This window comes from Parasteatoda tepidariorum, chromosome 6 (assembly GCF_982258835.1).
Source record: "Parasteatoda tepidariorum strain Cologne lab strain chromosome 6, Ptep-v5.0, whole genome shotgun sequence".
Lineage (NCBI taxonomy): Eukaryota > Metazoa > Arthropoda > Arachnida > Araneae > Theridiidae > Parasteatoda > Parasteatoda tepidariorum.
This window is the reverse complement of record NC_141760.1, coordinates 55,756,424-55,782,617: the sequence shown is the minus strand read 5'-3', so window position 1 is coordinate 55,782,617 and position 26,194 is coordinate 55,756,424. Positions and strand designations below refer to the sequence as shown.

Sequence of the window (26,194 nt, the reverse complement as noted above, 5' to 3'; positions counted from 1 at the left end):
ATTTCTAAAAATTTAAATAAAACTGGAATTTCTTGCAGAATTTGCAAATATCTTGGTTGTCCACTAAGCTGTCAAGAAGGACATCGTAGTCGACCAACTGCTGAGTTACTTCGCATGCAAATATTGAATGCATTTAATGGACTATTTGAAGCAGATAAGCAACAGTTCAGAAGTTTTCTAAGAGAAGTAATAAATTCACGTCCTCTGACTGAAGTGATAGATTTTTTTCACAGTTTTGTTGGATTCTGCATGGAGTCAGGATCTCCAGTTTCTCCCTTAAGTATGTTTTAATACACATTCAAGATTTATTTACTCAATTTAATTTGTTTCACTCAATTTGCTTTTATACCACTGAACTCTAATAACAAAAAGTAATCCAGGGCTGATTGTGCTCCGGAAAAAACCGGATTTCCGGAATTTTCGCTAACAGTGATCCGGAAGTTTCCGGAGATCGATGGTCCAGACGTTTCAAAAAATCATTGATTACAGAAGTTTCCAGAAATTAAATTTTAAAATGTGGAACTTGAAAACACAGTTTATTTTATTTGCTTGTAAGGGGGAGCCAGGTCATCATAGGCATGTGTAAATGGTATAGATATGTGTGAAATTTTAAACATATTTTAAGTAAACTAAGAAATGTTGAAAAAAGGGAAAAAAACTTGTTTAAATTTTTTCTAATTTTTCAATTTAAACTGTTTTATTTTTTTAACTCAAGAAATTTTCCGGAATTTTGACTTGGGTTCACAATCACCCCTGGTGATCTGAATAATAGCTCATTTGGAATCTTTGAAATAACTTACACAACTCTTTAACTTCGTATAAACTCACAGATGGATGTTTTAATGTTTAATCAAAATAGAAAAGAAACTGATTAAAAATAAATTGAAGTAATTCTTAATCAAAAATGAAGATAGTGTTTAAGAATATAAAAGACCCACACGATTATATCAACAAAAAAGAGCATGTATATATATATCTAAGGTTTGCAGTCATGTATGTGTAAGCAGAACAAACAGGCACAGGATTTATTTTATTTAATCATTTTGTGATGTTTGACGAGAGAGAACGAGCCACCATTTCATCTTGCTCCAGCTTAAATGTTAGGGAAAATTTTGCAAAGAAAATCCATGAAATGCTTCGATTTAGGGGGAAATGGACATCTTAGTAATTATAATTGGTTTTTAAATAGTCGTGCGATTCCCACAAAGAGTAAAGGGGAAAATGTATTACTTTTAACTAATGCATGCTTGAGCCAAATATAGATTTAAGGACAGGATGTGAATTTAAAAGTGTGAGAAAGTGTTCCGATTAGAATAATAAATTAAGGAAAGAATTTTCAGAAAAGGAATAATATAAAAAGATTATTTGAAGCTTTTTATACATATATACACACAGTGATGCTCCTGTTATGGACACTCCTGCAAAACAGATGCCTCTCAATATGGACATATTTTTAATTCCTTGTGAATTTCTATGAATAAACCATTATGTACATTCTCTGCAAAGCGGACACTTGCATAACCGGATGCGGACAGTCATTTTTGCCCTGAAACTTTATCTTCTCTTCAAACCGGATACTTCTTTTTCTAAATTTGAAATAATAACTATTTCTGCTTTAAATTACAAGAAAAAAAACTATGCAACTTGACACCATTTTTAAAACTAGTAAATTGTTAAACTATTTCACTACTGAAGAATCAATCTTTCTCCTGTCACCTTGCCCTAACTTTGAAAAGAAAGGAGAGAAAACGATACTGCTCTTGTGAAATAATTCAGACAGCTGCATCTTTTGATCTTTTCATCTGGACTACACAGGTTATGTGACCCCTCAAGTTGAAATGAAGTCTTACATGCTCTCAATGCTTCTTCCCCACTGAAAATTTCTTTCATTTTCTTATTAATTTGAAGACTGTATTTAATACAGCTGGGTTAAAAAAAAATGGTCTGACGCTGAATAGGCTTCAAGCCACTGCTGGGGGCGGGGACTCTCATCCAAAAGTGTACAAATGTGCTCTAGTATTGACTTCAATAGCAATTTTTAATATTTTTAGAAATTTTGAAATTTATGTATTAATATTTTAAATTTTAGATCAAAAGAGAGCAAGTACATCCGGTAGCCAAGAAAACAACTCCCGACATTCTTACGCTAATAATTTTGGTGCTGGATTTGGAAAACCAATTTCAAGAGATGCTGAAAGTCTAGTTATTCAAAATTCCTTTAAAGCTGTAGTTTCTCGCTTGGTGGTTGCTAGAAAAGATTTGAAAAGTCAAGAAAACTTAGTAAGAAGATTTTCTTTTCTTTATATTAAATTTCAAATGTGTTTTTTGTCATATATTTTTTTTTATTATGTGATACTTTCTTATTAACTTGTTAGAATGAATATCTTGAAAATCTACTTGTAACTTACTCGTAAAAAAGTTTGGAAGAACTATTATATATAAGATTGCATCAGTAAAACTTATTAAAATTGTGTTGTAATTGAATCAACATGTCACATTTAAAAGTCTATTTTCAACTGCAAAATACCGCAAATAAAAAATGATGGTGATAGGCTGTTCTTTTCTATTATGGAACATATTTTTAATTAACTTTAATGGAACATATTTTGAATTATGGTTTCAACCTAAAAATTGATTAATAATTATGGTGAAATGTCCAAACAAAGTTCAATTGTGAGATTGTACTTGAGTGATTAATGTTAAGAGATAGCCACTATTCAGAGTTATCAACAAATTGATTATTTGAAAATTAAAGAAAACTGAGACATTAGATTCGTTCTACTAAAATACTTATTAAATAATGATCACTTTTATGTTAAATATTTCCATTTTACCACAGTGATGTAATGTCGTTAATTTTCACATGCTTTTTTACTACCCTCCATAACATCAGAGCAAGAAAATCTTTACTTGCGATAACGACTCATATTTTGCTTATTCATTTACCAAAGTTCTCCTTCAAGCATCTCAACCCTTGTTTAGAACTTAAATTAAAAATAAAAAAAATTAAATTGGTCAAAAAATATTGGGTCAGGTGCATGCTTTTATACATTGCTTTAAGTTGCCTAAAATAAAAACAAACTGATCAATAATTTCTGCCCAATCGTGAATGCTGGAGGAATAAAATTCATAAAAGATGCAAGTTATCTGTTCTAGGCCGAATTGAACTGCCAAGTGGTATTTACGATCGCCTTCTATACGCATGTGCAAAAATTGTCCTATAACAGTTATTGGAATGGAATGTGATGACAATTGAGAAAATTTATTTAGTTATAATTAATTTTATTTTATTTCATAACCGACATTGCACAAGGAGTCCAATTCTGAATTCCAAACCTGGGTCACCTCATTGGGAGGCAAACAATTTATCCCCAGAGCCTTCACAGCACTAGTTATTATCAATTAAAATTATTGCAAGCTAAAGTAAAAAAAAAATAGTTGATTAAGTTATACCCAGAAGCAAAATTCATGCTTACAATAGGTGGCCTTTGTTCAAAAAGCGCTGTTTTGAGGTTTAAATCTCATTGAAGATGTTCAGTTTCATAAGTATATGGCCATTATTTGGTGGTTGATGCTGTTCTAAGGGATAATTTAAGGAGATTTAACTGTATTATAAGAAAAAGCACTCCAGCAACAGCCACTTGTTGTCAAAGGGTTTAATGGAAATGCTCTATGATTCCGAGACCCACCCCATGATAGTGGCAATGTCACTTACAGCATTAAACACTGGCTAACTTTATTTCCCAAACAAGTGCATTTTTATCAAACTGAAGCAGAGAAGGGTTCAATCTACCATTACGGATATTACCCTAGCTCTACAGTAACATTGTGTTTTAATCACTATGCCATTGTGTCTCAATTACCATTGTGCTACGTCAAAATCATTTAATTCAAATTTATTAATAGAAGAAAAAAAATTATAAGTGTTACAACAATAAGTTTTTCTACCCCTTTAAATATTTTTTATTTTTGCAGAAAAAAACAAGTTAAAATTTTATCTTCGTTTTTCATTTTAAATCGCTGTAATTAATCAAATTGTTTTTCTTTGTTCATTTTTAAAAGACTAAAATAGAAAAAAAGTATTGGGGTAAGAAAAGAAAAGTTTCACTTATATTTATTACATGTAGATTTTTTTAAACTTGTGTATTGATAATATAATATATGTGTCATCCAGTTTACTGCTTTGTAAGCAATAATTCAATTTTTGTTCTTTTTAGTTTGCATGAAAATAATTTTTGATACAGAAGCTATTTTTAGTTTCTGTGTTTATGAATAAAAATAATTTTATTGTAAAAAAAAAACATAAATTATTTTCTGTATGCCACTGACTCGGTCTATTTGGTTTGCAACTGAGTTTATTTTATGTAAACTAGACAAATATATAGATAGAACAAATGAACTTTGTGACTGGATGACTTATATACTACATTTATAATTTTTTTGATGTTTTTGTTGGTATTTTCACTTTATTTTCTCATTTTTTATTCTTTCCTGATTTTTGTATTTTGCTTTCCAATTTATAGTCGTTATATCGAAACATTAGACAATTTATGGCATACATTCGAGAATATCATGGAGGTGTGTTTAGAAGAGTGGCTCTGAGTGGGTTGCTAGATAGTGCAGAAAGACCCCACAAAAAGAATAAAAGTACAATTGCTACTACCAGGATTGTAAGGTAAAATAAATTATACAATTATAAATATTATATAAGAGTTATATTTAATGTACCCTTTTACTCTATAATATTTTGTGCATTAACTATATTATGGTATCTAAGATAACTATGTTATGGTATTATCTCTTGCAATATGTTTTATTCTGCAGAAAATCTTTTGGCCAAAATCTTATTTTATTGTATTTCTCCTTTGTGGTTAGCTTTTAACTTTTTATCGTTACCTTTGCTAGCTTTGATCCTAAAATAGACACCTTGTTCTGTGGCAGAACGTTGCTTAAGTTAGTGATATTTTTCAATTCTCGCTCTTCATACTCCGCATTTATTGTATTTTGTGTAATACTTATAACTTTTTCAATAATTGGAATTATGTTTGATTTGCATTGAAAATATATTTAAGTTAAAGCTGGAGAGGGGAGTAAAGTTGAGATAGCATTTTAGGCCGGGATAAGGTATCATGTGGATTTCTGCCAAACAATATGCTTTAAAGGCTACTTTCCTCAGAGCAAGAAGTGATCATCTAGATGCAAAATAAAGTAATAATCAAGAAATCTTAATGGAAAGTGTGGATCCTTTATTGATCAAGGTGAATGAAACCTTGTGCTATGTAAACCTGTTGCCTTTCCATTTAGACAAGCCATCTATGCCATATATTAAATGATGTGAAACCAAATGGGAAATTATGTGCGTTAAACCAATTAGAAACATCGTGCTCGAGCTGCACTAATGGGCTACTGGCTATTATCTGAGATTCGTCCTTAACGATGATCCAAAGACAATACTAGTCCATATGCATAATACTCTACTACAAATTAGATTGGTAGCCAGATGTGCTCATTATCACCCAGCCTCCGAATCAAGCATAAAACACTAGAAACATTAGAGTTAATTTTGAGTCACAAAGAAATGATCGTAAAAAGTGCAGTCTTTCCAGATACCAAACTTTTAGCACAGGGAGTTCAACCTCAGCCTTAGCTCTATTAAACAAAGACTATATCCACTGCATTGACTGGGAAGCTGCATTCAAATAAATTGTTTAATAAACAAATAAACACTTTTATTTTAAAGATACAAAAAAACTGCTCTTAAATCAAAATTGTAAATAAAAATAGCTACAAAGGTTTCTTTGCATTGCATGAAGTTAATTTGATGAATTTTTTTTTATTTAGACACACAAAATCTGTTGATCATGATGATTACAGGGAAGCGTTTTCTCCAACTGTAGTCTTAGTAGATGAAACTGCTCTATCGAAAAGTACTAGAAAGTCTTTTTTTAGGAAGCGAGGTGTTCGCAAAGTTCCAAGTGCACAGGTAATTAAATTCTTTTAGATTTCTCATATTTTATATTCTTCATTTCTAATCATAATAACATGTATATTATGATTAGTATAAGCAAAAGTATAAACATATATTAGTATAAACATATGTTAGTATAAACGTATTAGTATAAACATATTAGTATATTAGTATAAACATATTATGATATGTATAAACAAAACTATTTTTGTTTATACATATAAGCTGCATTACAGATATTAAAAACTATTGATTTTATCTATTAAGATTTCAATTTAGCACCTTCATTTACATATTTGTATATACTTGGTAAAGTAAACAATTGTTGGATTGGTAAACTAAAATAAGATATTTCTGTGAGAAATCTCAAATTTCATCCTTTCAAAAATGTCATTTGGAACCTTTATCCACTGAGCTCCTAATTTCTGTTTTCTTTGATAGAGTGTCTTTGATGACAGAGAGGACCTTTCTTCATGTCCTAGTCCTGCACCTGGGCAAGTTGCGCCACCTCTCTTAAGGTGTGAAAAGATGGGGACACCAAGATTGAGTGTCTCTGATGATGAGAATTTGTCTCTTCAACCAACTCCGAAGCATAAGAGCAATAGGTTCCAAATTGGTAAGATAAACATCTATAAGTGAATAATTCAGTAAGATGTTGGCATTTTTAAAACTAAAAAACTTGTGTAAATTATTTGAATTTGTAGCACATATTTTAATTTTATTTATTGGAGTGTCAAAATTTAGTGTCTTAAACTCAATATCCATGGTTAATTATGTGAAGATGTACCTTTGTTCCATTATGGTAAAAAATTATAATATGGATATAATAAACTCTATAAATATTGTTAGAATTTTTGTCTGAAATGAAGTGGAAAGTATGCACATCTAGAGTTGTAAACTAATATTTATGCATAAATGCTATTGGTTCATTTTCTTCTGGAAAAAGGCAGAATAAGAAACATCAAAACCAGTTTGATTGCACAATGAAGCTATCTATCAATTGCTTTCTACATAAAGGCATACTAACTAACCTAATTTCATTTTCCGAGTATAAAAATCCCTTTCAAGTCCTCTCTGTTTCCACCAGCAAACAAACAGGTGCAAACAACATGTTTTCAACACTGCATTCCCCAATAGTGATTTGTTATATTTTAATTGAATTTCAATACCAACATTGGCTAAAATATCAATTTGAAACCAATTTTTAAAAATTATTGAAGTACTGTATATACTTTTTTTTTTACATTTCTGACAATTTCTCTAAAAATATTTACTATGCCACACCCTGTTTAAAGCTTTTAAATGATTTGCAGTTGACTTTTAAATTCTTTGTAATGAAAATTAATTATTTGTTTTAGTGAACTGGTTGAAAGGAGATAAAATGAAACAAAATGATTTCTCTTTATGTGAGGATGATAACAACTTTCCATCAGCACTCCTTGAAGGATATTCTTTGCCAGAAAAACTTTCAAGGGGATCAAGTATCATTAGTAGAACTCCAAAGCTCTCTCAGAAATCCTCAAGCCATGTAGGTGTGACTCTTTCGAAAGCTAAAAAGCGAATGGAGGACCATTTGACAAAAATAGGCTTTGGACGCAATAAAAACAAACATGGGAGTTTTGAAGAGCCATTAGGTAAACTCCATAATTATGTTTATTTTTGTTGATGAATTTATTATTGGAACTGTTACTGTAAGGAAAAATGCCATATTATATTAGAAAAATTTTATTTTGGAATTAATTAAACTACTTTATTTTATTTAAAATTGAATTAGCCATTTCATTTAATTGAAATTGAACTAATTAATTGATCTCTAAAATAATTAAAAGCAGGATACATTTAAAAAATTGTTATACATTAAAACAGAGGCTAAGCAACAGACACGATACCATGGAAACAGACCGAGCAAGATATTATTCTTGTGATCATCAGACTCATATTATTAAAATATCTGTGGGAGTACTTAGCAGAATACGCTTTGTACAGCGGTACTCGTGACCTGAAGGAGATTTCACTTTAAACGCGTGGAACAGTCAACGTGTTAAATGGTGCATGAAATTTAAATAAAAATGCAGAAATTGAAAAAAATAGTTAAAATTTAAGTTTAAATGTTACAATTTTAACTTTAAACTTAGTTATTTTGTGTTTTTTATTATCAGCAATCAAAAAAATTTTTTAAGTGCCTGAAATTCGTATATTTTCCCTCTTTAAGATATTAGTCGGAGAAATTCTTGTGATTTTGATCATGGATTGAAAGAAGGTGAATTTCTAGTTGCGAAGGAGAGTAAGCTTGTGAATATCACAGCAGTGAAAGATGGCATGATGCGACTTTCATTTCAAATGGAAGCTTGTTTGCCCGGTACTACTCCCGATCCTCCCCTTTTAGCAGCAGCTCTGGACTTAGTATGTTTCATCTCTCTGTTCCATCTACCTCTGTAACGTATTGATTTTGGCCTTTAATTTAGTTTTATTGTTTCAGAAAGCACCAGTTGTTGCTAGAGCTGCCTTATACTTAGAATGTGCTCATTTTGTTCATCGTTGTAACAAAGGATGCTGGCCTACTTGGATGCGAACCAACTTACCCATTATCCGTACTTCGAATCCTCATGCCAACAGAATAACGCATGCTGATTTACGAAGAACTGATGCTTTACAGAAAGCTTCTGGAAAGTTGTTCTACCAGTGGGCTGAAGTTAGTAGAAAATGTTTTATCTGAAATTTATAAAATATTTTAAACTTACAATTTAACAATATTTTGCACCTTTTTTTGGATTGAAATTTATAAATCACTTAGTAATTTTGTTAAATGTTTTCTGTTTGGTTTAAATAATCATAGTACATAGTTTGTACATTAACATAGTTAAACATAGTTTGTACATTTGTACAAACTTAGTTGTAAATTTTTGGTGTTGAAGGATTGAAACTAATTTGTGCTGATGCACCAGTAAATGCTCAATTGTATCATTTACTCGTTTTATACTTTTTTGCTGGTATATTTTCTTTTGTTAGATAGCATTTGTTGCCCTCAAAAACTATTCGATTGTATTATGATAATAACTGTCTGCAGTTTAAACTGTTTTTCAAAAAAAGGTTAAGTCATTTATCTCCTTAAAGCAATGCACACCAAAAAAATTTTCTTTTTTACTGTAAAGTAAAATTTTGCTCTGTGGGAAATGATAATCATGTAATAAATAGCATAAGATATTCTTATGCTGCTATCGCTAGGCAATAATTGTCTAAAGTATTATTTTTTAAGATATTTTTTTCATTTTTTGTATTTTCTATTTCATTCTTTATTTTGTAGCTAAATATTGTTTATAGAATTGGGTTTTTTTTAGTATTCACCAGCATAGTAGATTTTTAAAAGATTCACACTCATAAATTATAATAAGAAGTAATAACAATTTAAATAAGAAATAAACTTTCAAAAAATATTTTCATATAATACTTTTTTTTTTAACCCAAAAAGCTAATTTTAATTGCAAAATGCTGTGGGAAAGTCAGTATTTATCAAATGTGTTTATTTCCATTAGGCTATTGGCTATAGATTGGAAGAGCTGTTAGAGAAAAATGATAAAGAACAAGGCCTCAGTACTAATGATGAAAACAAAAAACGGCAGTTGAGATTAGAAGATGAAGAAGAAGATTTTTTGGATGAAGGTAGCCAGTAGTTCTTAAAATATTATTCATTTTATAGAGTTTAAAATATCTCATTATTTGTTATAAATGTGTTTTAATATAACAAAGTTTTTTTTTTTGCGATGATCTTATTCCTGACCAATCTTTTGAGTTCCTTTTTATCTCATTTCTAACTTGAATTGATCAGTAGTAAACAGATGCATTTCATCAAGTCCCGCTGTCTGGCCACATAATTTGGCACACACCGATATTCATTTTGAAATTTAACCCGTCTGACGACCTTTCTATTCTGAATTGATTTTTGAATTTGAACTATGTGGAATTTGCTTGTACTCTTTCAAACAATTCTGTAGGATTTTTTTTAACACATCCAAATTTATATGGTTCTTAATACCTTAGGTCTCTTAATTGACCTAAAAGCAGCTTTGAAATTATCACTTAGGAAACATTTTAATTTCGCTCCTTTTTTTCTTAAGTTTTGGATTACAATCTCAGAAGTTCTTATTTTAGTTCAATTACCACTTGGATCATTTCTCATTTGTTCATTTAAGTTTTTGTCACTCAAAATTGTATAAATATTAGCATTACTTAACAGTATATCCCAAAATTCACTTTTAATTGTGCCAAATTTATATTTTTGTTTATAATTCATCCTATCTAATCTATGCTAAAAGTTAAATGCTTAAATTTTATTGTATTATGGATGTAAATGATTTTTGCTTATAATATTTAAATTTTTTGGATTGCACTTAGCAAATTATGCATCAAGAAATGATGTTCTTTTTAGCATGTGTCAATCCTGGTGGGTCAGATTGTCCATTTGCTCTCCAAGTGGCAGCGTGTCAGCTTCTTTTAGAAATCACTGCATTCATGCGAGAGACATATCAGTACTTGCCTCATAAGGGTGGACGACTGATGTCAATGAGAGATAAACCTATGTTTGAACCCAGAAGTACCACAAACCGACGTTGGAGTATGGCACTCAGCAGCGTTGGTTCAATATCAGAGCCTCAAAGTAAGACATTTTTTTTTCTGTAACTTAATTATTTAAAAAAAATGTGCTTGAACTAATTCAGCTTCCCATTACTTGTAAAAAATAATTGCAACAAGTGGGTTAAATTATTATTTTGGAAAAATGTGAAGGTTTAGTAAAAAGAAAAATTTGCTTCAATAAGAAAAAATCAAATTTCTAACAGCCAATCTATCACAAATGTTCAATTCATTAATTTTTGAATTTGACTCAAAAGGTAATGATACTTCACAATACGTCCATATTTAAAAATGATTAATTACTAATCATAATAAATAATAATCGTGTCATAAATAATACGATAGAAGGTGAAAGCCTTATTTGTTTGCATATCAAAATTACTACATTATTTTAAGGTTTTAGAAAAATTACATTTAAATTAAAATGAAGCTCTTGTAAGACATAATGAGAAAAAAAAATGTAATAAAACTTCATTTCCCAGTTGCTACTGCATATAACAAACAGTGTTGACCATGATGAAATTGGTCATACAGCTACGTTTGTGTACATTAACCCATCTTATTATCATTCATCTTTGTAAGAAACATCAACAGAAATAAATTGGTTATGCATAAAATATAACCTATTTAATTCTTGCTGAGAGGGACTAAAAGAATTTTCAGTACAGAGTCTGGAAGCATACCTAAAATCAGGTACAACAAATTTTATTGATTATTCGACACTATTTGTTATATGCTAAGCACGACAACTAACGTACAACTATGTTTGATTTCGCTAACCTGTTTTATTATTAATCATCTTCGTAAGAAATATCATTGAGGGAAATAAAATAAAATATACAACATGTGTAATTCTTGCTGAGTGGTGCTAAATGAATTTCTGGTGCAGAGTCATGAAGCATACGGAAAGTCAGGTATAAAAGTTTTTATTGATTGCGATGGGAAGCTAAAATCTTTTGATTGTACATGTCTACTGTTGGCGAAGAGCAATCCTGAAAATTAGTCGGTCAACAAGTTGCAAGAGGAAGTTATCAACCTTTTTTTAGAAGTTGCTCGATTTTTTTGCTAGAGGACAACACAGCTATATATCCCAGTGGTTGCTTGCCTTGATGAGAACGTCTTTAAAATGCCTTCCTTTAAGAGAAATCAGGTAAGCATTTGATGAAAAAATCAATCCTGAAAATTAGTCGGTCTGCAAGAGGAAGTTATCAACCTTTTTTTAGAAGTTGCTCGATTTTTTTGCTAGAGGACAACACAGCTATATATCCCAGTGGTTACTTGCCTTGATGAGAACGTCTTTAAAATTCCTTCCTTTAAGAGAAATCAGGTAAGCATTTGATGAAAAAATCAATCCTGAAAATTAGTCGGTCAACAAGCTGCAAGAGGAAGTTATCAACCTTTTTTTAGAAGTTGCTCGATTTTTTTGCTAGAGGACAACACAGCTATATATCCCAGTGGTTACTTGCCTTGATGAGAACATCTTTAAAATTCCTTCCTTTAAGAGAAATCAGGTAAGCATTTGATGAAAAAATCAATCCTGAAAATTAGTCGGTCAACAAGCTGCAAGAGGAAGTTATCAACCTTTTTTTAGAAGTTGCTCGATTTTTTTGCTAGAGGACAACACAGCTATATATCCCAGTGGTTACCTGCCTTGATGAGAACGTCTTTAAAATTCCTTCCTTTAAGAGAAATCAGGTAAGCATTTGATGAAAAAATCAATCCTGAAAATTAGTCGGTCAGCAAGCTGCAAGAGGAAGTTATCAACCTTTTTTTAGAAGTTGCTCGATTTTTTTGCTAGAGGACAACACAGCTATATATCCCAGTGGTTACTTGCCTTGATAAGAACGTCTTTAAAATTCCTTCCTTTAAGAGAAATCAGGTAAGCATTTGATGAAAAAATCAATCCTGAAAATTAGTCGGTCAACAAGCTGCAAGAGGAAGTTATCAACCTTTTTTTAGAAGTTGCTAGAGGACAACACAGCTATATATCCCAGTGGTTACTTGCCTTGATGAGAACGTCTTTAAAATTCCTTCCTTTAAGAGAAATCAGGTAAGCATTTGATGAAAAAATGTCACAATCATCTGCAGGGTTGAGCTCACATAGTCAATATAGGCGTATCAACAAAAAAAGAATGAAAGAAAGAGGTTAGGATATTAATCTCTAAGTCATCTTTAGGATGGTCAATGTGTGAATGAATATTCTCTGGGAACGTTTCCGTTTTTATATTCCCAGCTGGCTTTTGCCAGCTATTGAAGTAAAATATTAAACTATTTCTTCTTAAGCATAAGGTAAAATAAGGCTTTGGTTAAGGTACCCCTTCAGTTTTTACAGGCTTTATTTGTACATCTTATTGCCACCTATGCATAAAATTGTTTTTAGAATCTATCAACTTTGTATTCCATATAATTTGCATGTAGTTCCTTTTTATCTGTTCTTTGTTTCAATCCATAAAATGCTAAGAATCCAATTTTAAAATTTACTGTTTGATTGGTGCACACATATCATAAATTAAATATCAAGAAAGTTTTCATTAAGTTCATGTTTTATTGAATTAAAATATTCTTTAATTAAGTTTATGCTATGACTTTAGTGCTTTCTAAACGAGGTGCATAGCGTTTTTAAAAAGTACTTAAAGGTACTTATTTTCGATTTGCGTTTTTTAAAAGCCCTTGAAGGTGCTTTTTTTATTCGGTGTTTGTAAAATGTGCTTAATTTTCTATCATTTAAAAAGAAATTTTTTCTTTGCCGTGTCGATTGTCGTTTTAAAGTACAAAAAATTAATGATTTTCACAATTTTCTCTGCAATATTTATCAGAAAATAGCTATTTTATCATGATTATGTGAAGTTTTTGAAAATGTTTTTTAATTTTATTGATTATATGTTTATAAATTAAAAACTTTAAATGACGGAAAAATTTTTAATTACTGCACAGATCCTAATTATGGTCCTAATAATTTTTGGAAAGTGATTAAAAATATTTTTTAAGTCCTTCAAAAGTACTTAAAAGGTGCTACTTTTTGTTGAAAAATATGGCTATGCATCCTGTATAATAAAAAATCTTTAATTCTTAACAAATTTCACTAAATCTAAATTTCAAAAACTATTTACGTAATTAGTTTACAGTAAGCAATAAAATTAAAAATTATTCTTTGTGACTTAAAAATTATTCTTTGTGACAAATGATAATCCCCCTTTGTATAAAGTGTATTTATTTGAGCTTTGTGACATTGAAGTTTTTGATTTGATTTGTTTTATCTTCTTAGTTGGGGAGCGCAGGATTAGTTTTCTTCTTCAACAAGATACTGATAAATATATTGACTTTGATGGTGAATCAGAAAATAGCAGTAATACCACTCTAACTGTTCAAGAGGAGGAAGACAAGAAAGGTTAACATTATTCCTTATTATTTTTTGAAAAGATGGTTTTTTATTTTTGCTTCTTTTAAAGTTTCAAGCATTACTATGGCATATCAAAATGAAACTAATTTAAAAATAAAGATTACCTAAAAAAAATAAACAATAATTTGATATTTGGTTCAGTTGCATAAGATTTTATTTTTCTTGTCATAAAATTTCGTTCACTTTATGCTTATTACTACCTCTTTTCCAAAATATTTGTCCAAAACTAACGAAATTGAATTACTGCAAGTCTGAATGATGAGGCAGACATGTTATGCATGCATTAGTAAAAGCATAATATGTTAAAATTCATGTGACTAATACTATTTTTTAATAGCTAACAAAAGCTATTATTTATCAAAGTACGAGTGTGATGCTTTATGAAAACTATTTATGTAATGAGTAACACTGAATAAATCATTAAAATACATTACAAAAAAATATTAAGTCGAAAAAGGAAGTTATGTGTCTCAATAAATCATTAAAATACTGTATGGGGCAGATATTAGACAAAAAAATATAAGTTATAATTTAAAGATATTGTGTGGCTAAACTACTGACAGTGCCAACCACCATTTATCTAAAGGTACCTCTAGATAGAATTGAGTTAACATGTCTTCTATGCACTTGTAAAATAGAATTGAATAATTGTAGTGGTAGCTACGCTACAATACTCCCCCACCAGAATTTTATCTGGGTTAGAATTCGATGAATGGGTATCACTAGTTAATTCATTGTTGTACGCCAGCGCTGTATTAAATTCACCAGACTAGAGCGCAAGTCGTGAGAGTTGTAATAAGATCACGGTTGTGTGCATGGCTCTTATGTTACTATTACCAGTTGAGTGTGTACACGCTCGCAATGTGTGTGATCAAAACTGAGTTTCAACAGCACGAGGAGGATAATGTGCTGAGTTACAAATAGCAAGTCAACTGTTCAATGTGTTCCATTCATCAAAGTAGACATATTCATTTTGAAGTTGGCGTTTCTATTACGAAAGACATGTTCAGATTACTTCCAAAAGTCAGTGTGTCAGTGAAACAAGGGCATCTTACTTTGTGCAATAATTCAAATTTAATACCTGTAACTCACTTTTTGCCTTAATAACAGAAAAAGTGCCTTTATATGTTTTAAATAATACCTCAATCACTTTTTTTATAGGAAGACGGCTAACTGGAAGACCTCGTTTGTTAAGAAGAGGGTTGGGCTCATCGGCTGGCAATAGCTCAAGCTTCAAGAGAAGAAGTCTTAAACTGAAGAAACCGAGTGAGAGACGGAGTCGAGCTAGATCTTCTACTTTTGCTGAAGATGAAGAAGACATAGCTTCTAGTAAGGTTTCCTTTTGTTAAAAAAATGTTTTATTGATTGTAGCGTACAGTGAGCCGAAAAAATAGGTATCATCCTAAATAACTTTTATTCTAATGACCTGATTTTCATGTACTATGTTCCAATCTTATTGGTTAAAAAGTTATAAAGTAATTAAATAGTGATAACTAACACTTCTCACTTTTACTTTCTCTCAATAAATACTCCTTTTCTAGAGATTTGAATTCTTGACTATCAAAATATGGAATTGAGCCATAATCTGGAAAATATGGTGCCTATGGTTTAAATGGAAGACTTAATTGTAAGACTTAATCCAATCAGAGATTTAATGGTTGTAACTGAATTTATGATTAGCACCAGTTAGTTAGCATATTTGAAATCTATGATCTTTTTAGATTGCCCCTTAGTTTGTAAAATTCTGATCATTGCAATAAAAGCTACTCAAGGTCAAAAGGGAAAATTTACTCTTTGGTGCATTTCCATTTTCCCATTGTAAATTCAGCTATTTTATTTATTTATTTATTTACTTTTTTGTGAAATAGCAGTTTTATAAAAGGAAAAACGGTTGAATTTACTTTTATCTGGTGGCATTGCTTTTGGAACTTTATTACCTATCATGCAACTTTATCACCTTTAATGTACTTATTATTTTAGCATGCAGCTTTGTATGAATACAATCAGGCTAATTACAGATAATATGATTATTTGTAGTGTTGCAGCGAACAGATAGTATTCGTTCCAAAAGAAAAGTGAGTGCTGTATCAGATCGAAGTGACACTAGCGATAAGGTTGATTTGTCTGGAGAAGAATCTCCGGGAGTACTCAGCGACGACTTAGCTCCTGAGAGTCCACCCGATGTTCCTGAAAGTGATGATACCATGCTGACAAAGAATTTTCCTTGGCTGAAAGTAATTACTTAATATATTTTTATTGATTTTGTTCGTTGCCTTTTTGTGTGTTTCTTATATTAAAAATAAGTGTTATAAGTTTGGTCTGTGATCGAGAGGGTTCCCGCGGATCAGGAAGAGCAGGGAAAACCTGAAATTGTCAGGGAATTATATTTTAATTCCAAAAATCAGGGAATAGTCAGGGAAAGATGCAATTTTTTAACAAAAACCTGGAATATTCCTATATCTTACAAAGAAAATAACCAGTCTTAAAATTGTCAGTAATAGTAATCAGTTATTGAGATTCGAGTTAAATAATTCGAAATGTTCCCATCCTCATTTAATGATATTTTTTACACAGAAAATCTAATATTTCACATTACAAATAAAAGAATCAAAGTTTTCTGAGGAAAATGTGGTCTTGATTTTCATTGAAATTTACCTAATTTTTCCTCTTTAATTCAAGGTACAGTACGGAACCCGTTATCCGGAAATCAGAAAACCGGAAAACCAAAAAACCGGAACGAATTTCAATACATTTTCCCGCCATTTAAAAAAAAAAATTTTTTTTTTCATAAGATTTTAGGATTTTTTGTTCTTTTTTGAAAGATGTTTACCTTACCATCATTTTGAAAATAATCATTAGTGTATTACTTCATCATTTTTTCTTCTTTTTAAGATTATTTCCAAATATAATTTTTTTTAGTTGGGTTTAACAATAAAAAAAAACGGCTTTTTGTAGCGATTCAGAAAACCGGAAAAATCAGTTATCCGGAATAGCGATGGTCCCGACCGTACCGGATAATCGGTTCCCTAGTGTATTATACATTTTCTCTGTTGTAAAGAAATATTTTCATATGACACTTTTACTTACTTTTAAGGTGTTAGTTAAAGTCCTGAAAAGCTTGAATTATGATTGTCAGCATCAATACTTTTGCCCTTCCAATTGCTACAGAAGACAGATGCGATCCTGCAACCGTTTGGTCAATGCTGTTCGAAAGGTAAAATAATTCATCTAAACCATTTTTAATTTTTTTAAACTTTATAATTTCTAACAACAACAGTATTTAATATTGTAAAGTAATCAAGTAATGATTTAGACCATTTGCTATACTTATGTACTACTTACATATTTATGTACTAGTATTTGAAGTTTTGTAAATGTATGTGGAAAGAGTGGAGGTTTATTATTGTTTTAAATCTATAAAAAGAAATTTAAATCATTATTATTTTGTGACTGGCCATTTGAATCTTATTTCAAATTAAAAATAGGCTTATTTTTATATTTACTTTACCTCAAAAAATTAGCATACTTTATGCTCTTGAATTTTTTATTAAAATTAATCCCATTAACCAGACCTGCCAACTCTCCTGCTTTAGCAGGAGTCTCCTGCTTTTGCCTCAAATCTTTGCCATCAGACTTTCAGGGTGTTTTCTCCTGCTTTTTTCTATTTAGTGCAACATAGAGGGAAAAAACAACAATTTGTGCAATTTCCTTCCCAACTTGTGCTTCAGATCATGCTGGGCATTTATTTAGAAAAATTTTGCCCCATAGCAACATCACTAAAAATTACGGTGAGTGTGAACCAAAACAGCAGCAATAACCAATGAAATGGCAAAATCGGAGATATCTTGGGCACCATTAGGCAAAATGTTTTTTCACTTTCTACAGATGCCAGTTTTTTTTATTTTTAAATAATGCTAAATCAGCAACATCTGCAGTTTTAAAACAGTAGCAGTTAAAAAAAAAATTAAGAAATACATTTATAAAGCATTGTATTCATTATTGACATATTTTGTAAGTTTTGAACTTCTTCCTAAATTTGAAAAAATCAAGATATATTTTAATATAATTCTATAGAACCTTATATTTTATAGTAAGAACACATATCTTTATTAGTCAGTGTCAGAATCTTAATGTGGTCTATTTTATGTAATGTAAATATATTTTGAAATAAACTTCTTGTAGGAAGTGTGAATCAGGTTTAATTTTCAATATTGCGCTATGTCGTGATACAGAAAGAGTCTCCTGCTTTTTTATTTTCTAAGGTTGGCAGGTCTGCCATTAACTGATAAAATTTAATGTCTACAATCTTTAAAAATGTTGAAGCATTATGGCAAATCAATGTTATTCTGACTCATAGACTACAAATTAAATACATGCTCACTTTTATATTTCCTTTATTTGTGCCCAGTGTAACCAAACATTTTAATTTTATGCATTAAACTTAAAATTATTTAAAATTTAGTGAACTTCTTAAAAGTGGCCTTATTTTTTATTAATTTAATTAGTTTTATTTTGTACCAGACATTTTATTGCATAATATAACCTTTTAAAAAATTTATTTCATTTAATAATTCAGCTCAAGAATTATTTTTTGCATTAAATTGTTAATTTACTTTATCAAAATTTATTTTTGCTAGAAGTATTAGTGTATTCATTTTTTAATTAAACTGTATTTTGAAATTCTCTTGGAATGGTTTTAAAGTCAAAAATGTTTTCTGATTTTTTTGTTTAGGTCTATGGAGATACTTTTGGTATGATGGTTGATGCTGAAAAGCAGGAAGAAGATAAAGGCGAGTTGAAGAAAGAGAAGAAAATAAAAAAGGTATTAATTTTATCTGTTAGCACATCATTTTTAGTTCTTAGTTTTTATTGAACATGAAATGATAACTCAGATTTATATTTCATATGTTTTTTTAAGAATACATAGTTACTTATTTATTTTTTGCAAGAGCTATTCAAATATTATAATCTTTATTGTAAGTTTCCATTGCGGCATTATGTTAATGCTTGTTTCATACTTTTTTGTAAAATAGATGGAACAACATTTTAAATCAATTCTTAGATTAATCTAAAGATCATAATTGTTTTGAGAAATAATAAGATACAGTATTTTTCTTTGAAAATAAGTATTATAAGTGTTTAAAATTTTCTATCATTGCATTTTTTTGTTGTTTGCTTCTCAATTTTACATAACTCCTTGTCTGTCAAAAAACTGGTATAGCTTATTCAAATGTTTTTTAATTTTGTATTATTATTTAGAGAGAAGTATATGTTAGTATTATGACATATACTGATATTTTCCCTTGCTTTAAACTGTTTGAAGCTTGAATTCCAAGTTTGGTTTACTGAACCAGTAACATTAAAATATGTATCCCCTTATTATTTTATTTTTAAGTACTTTAAATGACTAATCCTTTTACTTGGGAGAGTTTGAATTAATCAATGTCAATAGTTTGGAAGCAAAGTTTATTGTATGTCTTTGATTAGACTATGGGAAACTTTAGTGTTTAAATAGTAATTGGTATTAGTTTTATAATTGTTCTTATTTTCATTTGTTTGGAGTAAACAAATATCAGATTTTTTAATTGGGTTTCTAACTTAATAAAAAAGCAGACAAAGTAAACTGTTTATTATAATATTGCAAAGGATGGTTTTTAAAAGTTAACTTATTGGTCATCAAGATTTATCGCATTAAGTCAAGATCCTATTTTCGACTAAGGGATAACAAGTTTGTGTATGTCAGCTGTATAATTCGTTGGTTAAAACTTTCTAAAATTAAAAAAAATATATATTAATTCTACAAAATTTCACTTTGACTTTTCATTCTACAAAATTTACCTCCTTGAACCATTAAGATTGAGTCCTAAAACGTAAAGATCTGATCATTAGATCAAAGGTTATTCAGGGTAGTCCTTTTTCTTTGGCGTACGGTACAAGTAGGCACCTGATTCTTATAAAGAAAAAAAAATTTTGCGGGGGGGGGGGTTGAAAAGTCTACTTATACACCTGAATTTATAGTAATGTAAAATTCAAGGAACTTGTCACATCAAAATAAGATTTTCTTATCTCTTCTAAGTCAAGTATAAACAGTTTTAGACTATTTATTAATTCTTATAATAACTTGTACAGTTGAAACTGACTTATTTTTGTATATATGAGGGTGAAATAATGTGTATACAAATATAAATGAGACTTTTTTATTAACTAAATAATAAAAGTTTACTTTCCAAAAATACAAAAATTTTATTTTTCAAATGCTTTCCACATGCTTCTACACACTTATTCTAACGTTTCGGAATCCTGGTGGCATAGAAAGAAGTAGGATGTGCAGTGAACCATTAGGCACAAAATCTTCTATATTTTTGTTGAAGAAAAATATCCCTCAACCAAGGCTTCTTTAGGAGCTCCAAACAAATGGTAGTCCACAGGTGCCAAGTCCAATCATTATGGAGAATGTTCAACTGTTTCCTTGTGTAATGTGTGTAACTTTTGTTGTGTTACTGTGGCTTTCGATAAACTTCTTCATTTTCTTACATCCTTTTGGTTTGTGGTCAAAAAGACATCCACCTTGCTAAGGTTTTTCGATATTCCAAATCATCCTGAAATATGCTATGCTTACTGCCATAACTCATATCCGTGATGACACTAATTTCTCAAACTTTCCTTTGTCAGTCCTTATGAATAAGGACACAAACTTGGTCAATTTTCACTGTTGTATGACTCATTTTTGGTGAAAGAGCGGGAGACAAATTTTCAGCTTCTTCATGGCCTTGTTTAAATATTGTTGCCTTGTTGTGCTGTTTGCGTGCTTGAGCCCTCGACCGGGTAACATTGCCGAACTGTGCGCCTGAAATTTATGCAAAATTTCAATAGGTTTAACATATACTCTTGGTAAAAATTTGATTATGTGTTGTGCAACTGCATTAGGAGCATTACGGTAACTTATTCAAGTTGCTAAAAAAAAAGAAAAAAGAAAGAACTTACGAAGTACACTGCCAAGCAATTTTTCAGACTCTAGTTAAAGTTCTATTGTTGCCATGACAATAAGAATTAAAAAAGCCTGCTGCTATTAAAAAAAGTTTCCTTTATATTTGATCCACCTACGTAGCTACAATTAACAATTTATACATTGTGCCTTAAATTGTAGTAAATTTTTGATACATTTTGCGTACTGATGGCGTTAAAACTTCCAAACAGTCCAATAAAATAACAAGGTTTCACTTACTTTGTTATTTTATTTGATAGTTGGGAAATAGTAACGCCATCAGTATGCAAAAATATAAATTCTCAATTTTATTGTCACGATTTTAGATCATAACTGCTCCAAGTTCACCTCTTCGGCGAAAAGCTAGTGTTGCACACATTGACAAATTAGAACGGCCTAGTGATGTCCCACATTTAGCAGCTTTTAGATCTCTTCATAGCAGCACAACTTTTTTAGCCCATGACATTGAAGCGGGTATCCATTTGAAAGAAGCAGAAGGAAAAGTCCAACCTCCTGGAAATGGAAAAGATAAAAGCAAATCCAAAGAAGAACTATCCGTGTTGAAATACATTAAATCTCAGGTATTAACTTTGTAAAATGTGATATTAGCTTTTGAAGATTGTGAAGTTAGTAATTTTTCTGTAAATTTTGATTTAGAAAAAATCTAGCTTTTTCTTAAAGTGCAGTAAAAGCTTAACAATCTGGAATGCAAGGGAATAGTTAAATTTCAGTTTAATGAAAACTACTAATGAGTGAGGGACAAAATACTTTTTTTTTCTGCATTTCTTTATTTTTTGGAAAAAGTGCAGTTCTATAAAAAAAAGTCAAGTATATCAGAATCAAAATAATATTTATAACAGCTTGTTGTTTTCAATTACTATTAAAGATGAATAAAAAAAATTATGTAAAAAAGAAAGCACAACTGTGCAACAGAAAGAAAATTGTTTATAATTTATTTAACATGATTTGTTTAACCATAAGTGTGTATGTATTTATTTAAGAAAGTGAGGATAACATAATTTTATTCTAATTTAAAGTAATTAAAATGTAAAATACTTTTTTTTTAAATAGTAAGTATGTAAATTTTGTACTTTCTGATACTAAATAAGAATTTTATTTTTCTAGTTCTAACGCTTCTAATTTTTTTCATATATACATAGTTACTGTGACTAGAACCGGTAAATAAAACTTACTTTAATGACTTGTAAAAAGAAATCTTGCTTGCCATTTGTTATGATTGTTTAATTCCAAATATCTCCAAATTACCACATACTAGAAAAATGCCACAAAGTGAAATAAAACTATAATAGTTATCCATGCAAGATATTAATGATAAAGAAAAGCTATAATAATGTAAGTGAAATTAAGTGAAATTGTTGAGTGTAAAAAAAAGAGAAACGGAAAACATTGTTATTAATTCTTAAAATAAAATTAAGTCAAAAATCTCAGTTTTTCATATTGTATTTTCTGAAAAAATAAAAATTCGGATAAAAACATAAACTCCACTGTTGAAAAAGATAAAGGGAAGTAAAACTGTAATAGTTATCTGTAAGAAATTTTAACCACTGATTAACAGCTATAATAATCAATTTCTTATCATTATCTTGAGTATCGTAAGCATTAACTAAACTGGCCTACTCTCTTGGCTTTGTCCTGAGTCTCAAGCTTTTATATCAAAACTAAGGATTTCTGCCCACCGAATTGTTTTCTAAGGCTCTTTTTCTAATAAGAGTTGGCAGGCAGATGCATACTTTGCATGTATCTCCGAAAACAATTAGCAGATCAGTATCATCTCCTGATCAGCTATTTTGTTGTGTAAGTGTATTTGGCTTATCGTTCATCCCTTTTCAGAACGATTTCTTGAAATTTTTAAATGTCTGATAAAAAGAAGTATTTTAATTTATCCAAAGATAGTTAATTAGAGTTATATTTTTTACTTTACTCACTTTGTTTTTACTTTGAGCATCAAGTTTTCTGTTGTAATTTTTTCTGTGATTATTGAATTTTAGAAAAACAGCTATCAATGCTTGTTTTTTTTATGTTCTAGAAATTCAGTTTCATCCTTTTCAGTGCAGAAATAATTTGGAATTTTTTATTCGTTTGATAAGATTGATACAAAATGGTGTAAAGTCAGCAGCAGGAAAAGTAATGCCTACTGTGTGTTGGCCAAGTTAAAGCTGACGATATTAATCATTCTGTATAGTGATGTAACTTGTAAGAGAAACAACGAAACCATTTTTTTTGTCAAAACAAATTTTGAATAATTTTTTGACCGGGTAAACAAACCAGAGAAAGTTTCAGAAAAGCTTTTATATAAAGCTTTCAAAAAATGCTACAAATTTTTTAGGGGTTAAAAAGCCACTTAAATGAGAATTTTATTTAAAGATAGTGTAAATTTATTATTTATTTTCGATTTTTATCATTGTTTTGTTTATTATGATTTGCAGTGGTTTCAAAAAGTCTCTAGTTTTTTGAATTTCTGAGGTTGACCTGTCTAAGTATCGACTCATTTTTTATATAAAAAAATGTGGAGTCAAGGCAAAAGTTTTCAAAGTTGACATTTAACAAATTTAAAACATGTCACTGGATATTAGAATTAGTAGAAGAAAATGTCATGCTGCCATTTGGCTTTGCGACCAAGTCAAGAATCTATCAAATTATCTTTTTAAAAGTATATGGTTATGAGTAAACATAATCTGATTGGGTCGCGGTTTTTCTTGTAAACGTTAAAATTATAGCTGGAAGGTAATTGTAGATTAATGTTGTAAAAAAGCTGAGTTATTACATTATGTTTTATTGATTGTTTCTTAAAAATTTTACTAATTTGAAAATTAGCTCAGACAATATGTTAAGATTATCAAGGGAAATATAATCTGAAAAATTTATATATGGTTTAATCATTTTTCAAGTTTTCCCCCCTGAATTTTATCAAAATGCTTATTATAATGTGTTCAAAATTACTTCTAAAATCTGCTGCAAATTTCTTTAGTCAAAGTTATGGGAAACATTTTTTAAAAAAAGTGTTGAAATTTTGTTTACTCTTAAAAAAATCTTTTGAGTTTTTTTATTCCAAATTGAAATTTTCTGTGATAGACATATTTATAATCTACTAGAAACAAATTTTATCTCATTTGCATAAAACATATCTAATATCTTTGATAATAAGCAAAGTAGAAGCAGAAAGAAAATTTAATGAAAAAGTTTAGGATTCTATTAAAGTTATGTTTTATAGCTTTTTTTGTGATTATTACTGTTTCTACATTATTATTTTTAGCCCTGAGTTAACCATTTTTTGATTACTTTAACTATGTTAGACTTCATAACTATTCATCCAAATAGCTTGAGGAGTAGCAAAATTACAATATTCAATGGGAAAGCTGTGTATAACAGGGAAATTTCAGAGAAGTTTTGCTCTTGCAGGCTCTATGCTCTAAAAGTTTATATTCTGAAATTAAAAATAATTTACTATATTATCATTACTAAATTAATTTGTTAGTATGGTGGATAGTGTTCTCTTACAATACTTCTCCTACAACTTCCTATGCTAAAAATTTTCTGTATGTTGAAAGTTTAGTTTAAAGTTTAAAAGTTATCAGATTGTACATTCGCTGTTTATGTCTTAGTGGTTTGGAATTCACTTTAATATAATAATCCCAGTGATTTCAGGATCGTAAAAGTACAAACAAAGTGAGACAATTGTGAAACTTGGTATGTAGACTGAGCGACTACTATCATTGACTCTTCAAACTATAATGCGCTAGTGTTGTGCACTTCATAATTGTTTTCAAATAATCACTTAGAATATATCCCAAACCATACCAATACCTAATAGTTTAGCTCTAGTGTGACAGTTAATCATCAAATAGTTAAAAAACATACATGTGTATGTCGCATTACATTAAATGAGATACCCACTCATTACATACATTTACATTTGTTTAGTACATCACACATGTAGAGTATGATGTAATGAGTGAAGTTATTTTTTGTTTCATATAATAAAACTCTCCATTTTCTATTTTTTTCCCTTTCCTAGGTGAAGAGTTTGTTCCATTGTAGTATATCGACTATAATCAAAGGTGCCGTAGTATTGCCTGAAGAACTATTTACTGAAATTATGAGTGTGTCTTGGGAGTTATTACTAGAATGGGATTATCAGCTCACAGCTTCAGCTGGTAAATGATATGTAGTTATTGCAAATATAATTTGAATTTTAAAGAATTCCATATCACTTTATTAGTGGATTTATTACTGAACCATTAATTTTCATAAAATAAATTTAACTTCATGTAATTTTTTTTCCTGTAACCTTACTTATTTTTTATTTGAACAAAAATTATACTTCATAACAGTATGTAATATTATTTTTGAATATTGTTAAAATAAATTTATTAGTGGTCGAAATTAATGTTGATCATTTGTTCTGAGAGTGCTACAATTCAACTCGGACCACTTTAAAATAATTATCAGTAGTCTCTTAGACCACCAGTCAATATAAAGGGGTGGTATGCTGATTTAGTTTTTAATTTTCGGTTTCATGTTATGGTCTGTATTGTTGTTAAAAAATAGTATATTTTATCATAATTGTGATATTGCACATTCTTTATATTGTAATTTTTCATTTAAATTCATTTTATTATTTAAAAAAAAGTCTAATAGTGACATGTAAGTAGACCAGTGAAAATGTGTATGGACTAGTAATATCTATTAGTTTCTGGCCCCTCAGATGAGTGTTTTAATTTTCTTAATTTCTACACCCGCTTGTTTAATTAACCATATAACATATGTCTTATGGAAATATAGTCTGTCTCTGCATGGAACTTCCCTCGCCATTTGTCTGGAGTAATGGCTGTGACTACGGTTACGAGGTTTAACTATTTCAAATAGGGGTGTTAGATCAATATTTTTAGGGCTGTGCTCAATGCCTTTGGTCCCATTTAACTTGTAGTTTTCAGCACTTGTCAAACGAGAACAACAACAGATCAATATTTAAGGCAGGGTTTGTCTCAGGTTTGCAACAGAGAATCAGGGTAGAGAGAAGCTCCCCTTTTTGAAATGCACTATTTCTTGTTTCCATAGTGGTAGACGACCTTAGACTTTGAGGTGAGGGGAGTTCTTTCTATAGACAAATTATACCTATTTGAAATTGCATGCCTAGTTCATTTTTAGAGGGGAGTTCTTTCTATAGGCAAATTATACCTATTTCATTTTT

General features: G+C 29.8%; 1 protein-coding gene across 1 annotated transcript in view; it reads left to right on the top strand.

The window, feature by feature from the left end:
- The window catches only part of unc80 (unc80, NALCN channel complex subunit), a 97,540-nt gene that overhangs the window by 20,615 nt on the left and 50,731 nt on the right, over nucleotides 1-26,194 (top strand). Inside the window, exons 14-30 of the mRNA XM_043046998.3 lie at nucleotides 39-280; nucleotides 2,090-2,280; nucleotides 4,524-4,675; nucleotides 5,842-5,983; nucleotides 6,410-6,584; nucleotides 7,327-7,602; nucleotides 8,181-8,371; nucleotides 8,448-8,660; nucleotides 9,502-9,628; nucleotides 10,395-10,622; nucleotides 13,863-13,985; nucleotides 15,159-15,326; nucleotides 16,035-16,231; nucleotides 17,092-17,211; nucleotides 18,730-18,819; nucleotides 21,309-21,563; nucleotides 25,019-25,157. Coding sequence (XP_042902932.2) covers nucleotides 39-280; nucleotides 2,090-2,280; nucleotides 4,524-4,675; nucleotides 5,842-5,983; nucleotides 6,410-6,584; nucleotides 7,327-7,602; nucleotides 8,181-8,371; nucleotides 8,448-8,660; nucleotides 9,502-9,628; nucleotides 10,395-10,622; nucleotides 13,863-13,985; nucleotides 15,159-15,326; nucleotides 16,035-16,231; nucleotides 17,092-17,211; nucleotides 18,730-18,819; nucleotides 21,309-21,563; nucleotides 25,019-25,157 — 3,029 coding nt within the window. The remainder of the gene's footprint in view (nucleotides 1-38; nucleotides 281-2,089; nucleotides 2,281-4,523; nucleotides 4,676-5,841; nucleotides 5,984-6,409; nucleotides 6,585-7,326; nucleotides 7,603-8,180; nucleotides 8,372-8,447; nucleotides 8,661-9,501; nucleotides 9,629-10,394; nucleotides 10,623-13,862; nucleotides 13,986-15,158; nucleotides 15,327-16,034; nucleotides 16,232-17,091; nucleotides 17,212-18,729; nucleotides 18,820-21,308; nucleotides 21,564-25,018; nucleotides 25,158-26,194) is intronic.